The sequence below is a fragment of the Crocodylus porosus genome, unplaced genomic scaffold, assembly GCF_001723895.1.
Source record: "Crocodylus porosus isolate Cpor-Errol unplaced genomic scaffold, CroPor_comp1, whole genome shotgun sequence".
NCBI lineage: Eukaryota > Metazoa > Chordata > Crocodylia > Crocodylidae > Crocodylus > Crocodylus porosus.
Genome location: NW_017728932.1, coordinates 4,116,874 through 4,124,568, shown reverse-complemented (window position 1 = coordinate 4,124,568; position 7,695 = coordinate 4,116,874). Strand labels below are relative to the sequence as shown.

General features: G+C 43.7%; 1 protein-coding gene across 2 annotated transcripts in view; it reads right to left on the bottom strand.

Annotated features, from left to right (window-relative positions):
• Positions 1 to 3,842: 3,842 nt before the first annotated feature.
• LOC109317032 (protein spinster homolog 3-like) overlaps positions 3,843 to 7,695 on the bottom strand; it is a 43,456-nt gene continuing 39,603 nt past the window's right edge. Inside the window, exons 11-12 of one of the 2 annotated variants that reach the window (XM_019545455.1) lie at positions 5,500 to 5,671; positions 3,843 to 5,020 (exon numbers count right to left, since the gene is read on the bottom strand). In XM_019545455.1, the coding sequence (XP_019401000.1) occupies positions 4,956 to 5,020; positions 5,500 to 5,671 (237 nt within the window). In that variant the 3' untranslated portion in view covers positions 3,843 to 4,955. The remainder of the gene's footprint in view (positions 5,021 to 5,499; positions 5,672 to 7,695) is intronic. The other variant, XM_019545456.1, reaches the window with a different exon arrangement.

The following is a 7,695-nucleotide window of genomic DNA, read 5'->3' as shown; positions in this document are numbered from 1 at the left end:
CATAATTCTAAACCAGGTAACGACGCACCTACCAAATTCGCAGGCCCCGGTGGCCAATTTTTATTTATTTGTTTTATTTTATTTGTATCTGAGGTCAAATTAACCAAAACTAATTCCAAATCCATGAGTCCAGAACCGTGAGTGGCCCTACTATTGGGCGAACATCCTCCACCTGCACCTGGGGCTTTAGATGTTTCCAAAACCTTTGGCAGGTACCCTACTTGCAGGCCCAAGCCTGGAGGCTTGGGGTTTGGATGATCCTGAATTTTGCTTGCCCTTAGCCATAAGGCCCCTGAAGCAAGCAAGGGAGAAGACTCTCATTTCCATAAACTGGTTTAAACTTTAAAGCCACTGAACCTCTGGATGGGTACTGAACCATGCCAGAAGATCAGTTCTCCTGGAGTGTGGTTCAGGAAAACTGCCTTCTTAGACAGAGATATATGGTATTTCCCCTGCCAGGTTGAGAAGCCACCACGCTTGATCTGAGCGTTCAAGAGACCGAGCTGTACCATGGCCAGCGCTCTCAATTTCTCAGCCATATCACAGCCAGGGCTGCCTTTTGAAGGTGGAAAAAAAGCAGCCCCCACCTCCACCTCTGATTGGCTGAGGGGCACCGCAAGTCCCACCCCTCCCAGGCATTGATTGAAAGCCCTAGCCAGAGCTGCCTGGCTTGTTAATTCAGTCATTATCACCCTCTTCAAGGGGCAGAGGGCAGTAATTACTGAGAAAACAAATAGTTTAAGCGTGGCAATTAAACAGTACCTACCTGACTGAAGTGTAAGGCTAGCTACCTGTCATCATGTCATTCCCTCCCCCCCACCTTTAGGAGAAGGGGACTTTTGACCTGCTTGTTCCTGCCCCCCACCTCCCTTCTGGGGACCCATCTCTCTCCCCTCCCATGCCTCAGCTTCAGGAGACAGGCAGCTTGCCTTTGATTTTTTTTCTCTTTGCTCCCTTCTCCCTCCCCCTGCCCTTCTAGGCTTTTGCCGGCTCTTTGAACACAGCCGGCTCCCTGCGTTTTTTCATGGGAAACCGGCTATTTCATGGGAGACTGCTAATTACACGATTTCCATGAAATCTGTGAAATCATGTATTTGGTACGTCCCTACCTATAAGAGCAACAGACTGCCATTTCCATCCATTGCACCACTGCCATGAGTAGTTAGATTTCCTATTGGGTATTGTAAAGCTTTTCAGGAGAAGACACACAGGGCCATCCATTGGACAACAAAGGTTTGCCATTAGCAATAGTTTGTAATGACAACTAAGCCTGGGCGAAGCAGCTAGTATTCACTTCGGATTTGGCCGATTTTGGGGACGGTGATTCAATTCGGTGATTTGAACCACTGTCCCGATTTGATTCCGCCGAATCTGATTTGGAGATTCGGACTTGCTGTTTTCTACTCCATCACCCCTGTGACATCAAGCTGAAGGTAATGTTTTGGAGGGAGGGAGAGAAGGACGTGTTTGTTTGCTTTATTTTTTGTTTTTTTGCATGGAGTACTAAAATCCTTTGTATGCACAAACAGCACGGAAACCCGAGACAACAGTCAACCATCTCCACATGTGCTGGGGTCTTTACAGCCTTGTGGGATGACACTACATTCACTGGAATGGTGCACTTTATTTTTATTTTAGTGGGGAGGATTAAGATAGGATATTACTTTTGTAGAAAATACAATACAACTGATAAATGAACAAGAGTGGAAAGGACAGAACATCTTCTAGGCAACTGGATACAGCTGAATCAAATTCACACTGACTTAAGTATGCCTGATACATTTTCATTTCAAGTACAGAGAGCATTAAGCAAGTACCACATAGATATGAACTGCAGGAATTTGGTGTTTGAATCAAAGTCCAAATGCTACAGCAAGAGCCTTCCTCTGTTTTAAAGGCACGTGAAAAAAGCAAAAAAGGCTTTGAATATCAAGCTCCTCTACACATATCCAGTGTCACTACTGAACCGGGCCAAAAAGTAGTAGGACAGGCAACTTTCTAGGCTGGAGTAAAGTGAAGGGGAGAACCCAATCCTTCCTGTCCCTAGTCTGGTCTGTAGCATTTTCCCACCACACTCAATGTCGTGTTCTTCCTTGTCTCACTTCATGCACTAAGAATAAGCAAATCAACTGCTACATCCTCTGTATCCTGCGCTTTCAGGAATTGTTCCAAGAGGGATTTTTCCCTCTCTAGCCAACATGAACCGAGCATGAACCTACTCTAATATGAACCTACTCTGAACAGAAGTGTCCCTCCATTCCAACAGTAGGGATGCTAGAGAATGGCAAATATGACACCACCTGCCTGCAGATCTCTTATTCTGGACGTCAGAGAGAGAAATCCACTTCCTCCACCTCTGTGGAGCCAACCTGTGTCTCTAGCTCCTCACTGTAAGTATTGCTGCCGGCTGTTAATTTAACTGCAACCTATTCTTTCAAGAGTCAGATTGCTTCCGTGTACCCCATCTAAGAGGGAATACTTACTTGGTTTAATATTGCATGTGGTAGCTGAAGGGCAAGGGGAAGAAACACTGAAGATCTGATCAAATACATCTGAAGTGCTTTGGACGTTAAAGACTTTTTAAACCTTGTACCGAGCCTGAAAACAGCTCACAGAAATCATTTCACAGTTTTGGAGATCCCACAGCAGTTTCACACATATACAAGAGCCCCGAATCAACAGCTTGAGCAGCAAGACAGAAGGGGATGCCAGCTCCAGAGAGGCTAGAGCATAGCTCAGAATATCTGGTCATTTAGCAGGGCGGATCCAGTAAAAGCGTAGTTAAAAACCTCTATCTAACCTGACAAAAACCCCAGCTAGCTTTTGGAAAAACTGCAGTGAAATGTTCACTTGTCCATTTCCAAGGAGTTCAAGCCTTCTGCAGAGGAGCTATTTGGCCTCTCATTCATATCAAATGTGTGCCTCCACAGGACTCCTATAAGTACGGCTTAATTTAGTGGTGGTTTGACAGTCACGCAAAGTGATTAACTTATTAACAGGGTCACCACCAATACAGAAGGCATTCCAAAAAAAATCATCAAGTTGCTTTGAGTAAAATGTCAGCCCGAGACTGAGCATAAGTTCATGGTCTTGAAGGTTGTGTTTAGTGAGGACATTGTTGTATGATCATCTATAAATCAGCTCTAACAATTAGCTCTTTCACCCATCAGCAACTTGCCAGGACATCTGGGTGTATCCCGGGGTGGGCAGGATGCGGCCCACAAGGTCATTCTATCTGGCCCGCAGGGCCCCTGAAAATTTTAGAAAATGAATATTTATCTGCCTCTGGCTGCCTGTCATGCAGCCCTCAGTGGCTTGCCAAAACTCAGTAAGCAGCCCTCTGCCCGAAATAATTGCCCACCCCTGGTGTGTCCACACAGCACATTGCACAACTACAGTTTTACTAAAGCTCCTGAAAGGCCAACTCCTTAATGCCTGGGACTGGCTCTAATAAAGCAGCAGTCTTTCTGAATCCATCCCATAAAGAGGCATTGAACTTGTATGACATTAGGAAAACTGGTGGAACTAGTGCCATAGCAAAGCAATTTCCTCAGTCTAAATAGCAAAATGAAGCCATTACAGACTTCACTTCAGCCAGACATGAAGGAAGAATCTCAGTCTGGGCACTGACATCCACATGGCATTTGGAAAATGCCAGGAAAAGCTGCTGTGTGTGGCTTTGTGTAGGTATTGTAAGTATTCCAAAACTTTTTCTTAGTACTGAGAATCCATCACTGCAATACTTCTAATCCGCAGCAATGTACTTTCCAAAGAGAATGTCAGTGGAAGAACATCTGCTATTCCTACCACCTGGAAACTGCTCAGTATTTGAGAATCCTGGATAGTTCTGCATTGTGACATTTATTTGATTAATGATGAAAGCTCTCCAAGTTCATTTTCACTGACTTGAACATTTTAAAAATTTGAGATATTTATAACTCGAGGGAACATCAAGTTCTGCTCCAACTCTTACCATGCCAAAGTCAGTGGGGCAATGGCACCGTATAAACCAAGTTTGGCCTTCCGAGTTCAAATCAATTTCTAGAATAGATTTAAAACAAAACAAAACCCACACATCGGTACGTGCTCAGTTTACAACAGCAAGCAGCTATTCACACTTGGCCCTGTTTTGTTATGCTTGATGTTTCATACTGTTCGTTGGGAGGGGCAGTACTATGTGAAAGGCTGATAATGCCAGAACTCGCTAAGATTCAGTGAGGAAGAAATCTCAGGCTCTGGGACGCTGCGGAAAACATCTGCATTTTGATCACAATACAGTGCAGGTGAGCACAGCCCTTTGATGGGAAGACAATCATCCATGACAATATCCACAAAGAGGTATCTGAACAATAGCTCTGAGATGGTCCAGATGGTAGCCAAAGCTAAAAACGGAAAGTATCATTGTATTTAAGTGGTGGTATACATGAATAATGGTACTTCACAAGAGTCCCACAGTATTATAAAGAGGCCACGAATATATTTCATGGAGGTACCTCGTGTCTCTTTCCTCTTGGCACCAGATACTGACTAGTCAGCCAGCTCTTGACTTCCATAGTTATTAGTAAAAGAGCTGGAGAAGACTGCATCTTTGGCTGTGTTCTCCACATCCTTTAAGCAAATATCATCCTTCTGAGAATTCACAGGAACCCCAGCCCCATCTCTACTAGACATTCCACCTTAAAATGTACTGTCTTATTTGGGATAATAGTCATGTCTGTGACAGCTCTATATTCCTGGCTTTCAGAGCCACCAACCTCCTCAGATCACTCATGCCAGTTTCGCAGATGGGGGGAGGTTCACCATATGCCAATTCCATAGCAGTTTTTGACTCTCAGTCAAAAGCGTCATAAAAATTAGTATTCAGGTTTTGCTGCCATATGGAGGGATTGCGATTTGGCCTCTTCCTCCAACTGCACCTTCACTGGGAGGGTGGGGGGCGGGGAACAGAAGCTCCTTTACTCCTTGGGAAACTTGTCCCCGAGGCCCTCTTCATTTGAAACGTAGCCTTTGTTCTCAATGCCTGGAAAACAGAGTGGAAGTCAGAAAAGCAGCAGGTGATCAAAAGAGAATTTGTGATGAAGGAGCATGTGTCCTGTTCTCTAGCTTTACACCTACAATGCACACCCTCCTATGGAAAGAAGGGAAATGTTGTACAACCCAGGAACAGCCCTTCTCATAGGGTGTCTTGACCGGAGGGGAAAAAAAAAGACCCTAAGATTATTTGGCGTGCAGCACTTACAAACAAGCTACCTTATTACTGCTGCTTATTGCAGATTATTGCAGACCACACTTGAGAAACTGCCAATAATGGAAATTATTTTTAACTTCAGACATAAGAGTCTTAACACTCTAGCCGTCTGTTCTGATCACTTTTTGCTGTGGGGCTTGGTGGAATGGAGTAGTCTGGCTTACACTGCAACTTTGAGCGCCAATCTTAGTTTGGGAATCAGGAAAAGGGCTGTTGGACAGGCTTTAAGAGAAATCAGATGCACACAGAACCTCTGCAACGCTGGAAAACTTCCTTCCGATCTTCATCAAAGTAAAGGGTCGTCAAAAGGAAAAAGCCTCCCCCAAAGACTCCAACGAAGGAACATGTGATGAAGCTGTATTGCAGGCTCCGAAACTGCCATAAGTACGAGTCAACATGATTGTTCTGGATGGTATCAGAGATCTAGGGAAAGAACACAATGTCATTTACCTGGAACCAAAGGTTTTTGTTCCTCATTCTTTGAAGTGTGCATGTCTCAGAACAAGCACTAACAAGAAAAGGAGCAGATAAGAAAGCATGATTTGATGCCTGTATGTGCTAAATCCGGTGCCCTGCATACCTAGACGTACACTGTAACTTGACATCCCTTCGTCCTCGATGTCTTATGAACCTAGGTTTGCTTATGTCCAGCAGTTCCAGTTACAAAAGACAGAAAAAGATGGCAACTACAACTTCTCACTGCAGTTCCCAGTCTTCTCCCTGTTTCAGACATAGGAAAGTGCCAGTGGAAAAACCTTGAACTCATTTTTGTGTTCTTATTCCATCTACAGAGAACCAGCTTAGGCTGTGTCAGGTTTCATGAAGGTCTGAATCACTTCTTTTATCATAACACTTTCGTACCTTGGGCCTTGACTAAGGATGAATAACTCCTCAATAATCTGGCCATAAAGGTTGCTATTGGTATAGAGCAGATGAAGTGGGAAGCAATGCTCAAGAGGAAAGGGAAAGATTGTAAAGGTGAGAAGCAAGTCTGATTTAGAATCAGAAGCATTAAAAGGAGTGACACAGAAATGGCATGGAAAAGGGTCCAAGCAGCAGCCTGTGCATGAAGTGCGGGTAGCATCTGTAGGAGTCACAACGAATCTGAATGAAACGGAGTTATGAAGACAGACAAGTGCCCAAGGTGCCCAATAAAACTCCATATTTAACCTTACTCCTTGGCATCTTAAAAAAAAAAAAATCTCACAGCAAGAATGAGGGCTGAATATAAGAGGCTGTACATTTTATTCCTATGTTTGACCTTATAACTCCAAGAAGCTAACTCACTTGAAGTACACAAACTGGAGCCATTTAAGGCCACCCTAGTATGATACGATTATTTTATAGCACTTTACCCAGACCAGAGCAAGATTAACAGTAAACAGGCACTTGGGAGCTGTAGCAAACACTACAGCTGACATGCAGTTCTAATGCATTTAATTTTAAAATGCTCAGTAAGGAAGTCTCCGGAGCCCAGAGAACAAAATATAGACTTCTTGAAAGAGGCCACTTACCGGCTCTCCAGTGCTTATTTTTAAACCATAAAAGCAAGACAAGCAAGTAAGCATGTAACATCAAGAGCTGAATATAAACAATTCTTTGTCTGACCAACAAGACCAGAGACAAGTAGACTTCATAAGGGCTGATGGGGGTGTTGTTATATAAGCAATGCATCCTGATTCGGAAGTTATCTAAACATCTTGAGCCTTGCACAAAATCCCAAATGGAAGCACAAGAGCCTTATTCATATACTTATTAAATCGGCTCCTTGGAGTGTTGCAAGGTTGCTGGGGAATAAGTCCCTCATTACGTATTATCATGCAAACAGCTCCCCGAGTCAAGCCTGAGTTAAGACACAGAAGGCTTACACTTTTTTCTTGGTGCTTTTCAGGTAAACAACTTAAGAGAATTGCACATAAAAGGTATTATTCTCAGAAAAGTATTTTGCATGTCATATCTAACCAGATGCCAGAGGCCCAGGGAACAGACTTTACAGAAGCTGCACACCAGAAGAAATATCTAGATTGACAGCTTGGAGCGCCCTTACCACATTCAATACCCCCAGTCAAGGTCACTACCACAAAACTCCCCACTACAGCTGGCACTAGTTGGGCATCTTTTAGGCTACTGATTTAAGTACCAAAGATCCACAGATCAGATGTATATACCTTTACCCTGGGACACAGTCCAAGGCTTTCTACGTCTGTCCACACTGCAGTGTTTCATTTCAGAGGCCTTTGGTGACCTGTATGTCTGGAACATCCCACTATCCCTAAACCCCAAATAAGTACCAGGATTGGGCTCCCAGTTTTCAAAGTCTCCAATCAAAACCAGTTCTCAGGAAAACTAAAAAGGTAATTTCCTCATCATTTATCCTTGCCAAATTTCAGCTGTCTAGTCCTAGTGGGTCAACTCAGCAAGCTAAACCCTCCCATTTTTTTTTTTTT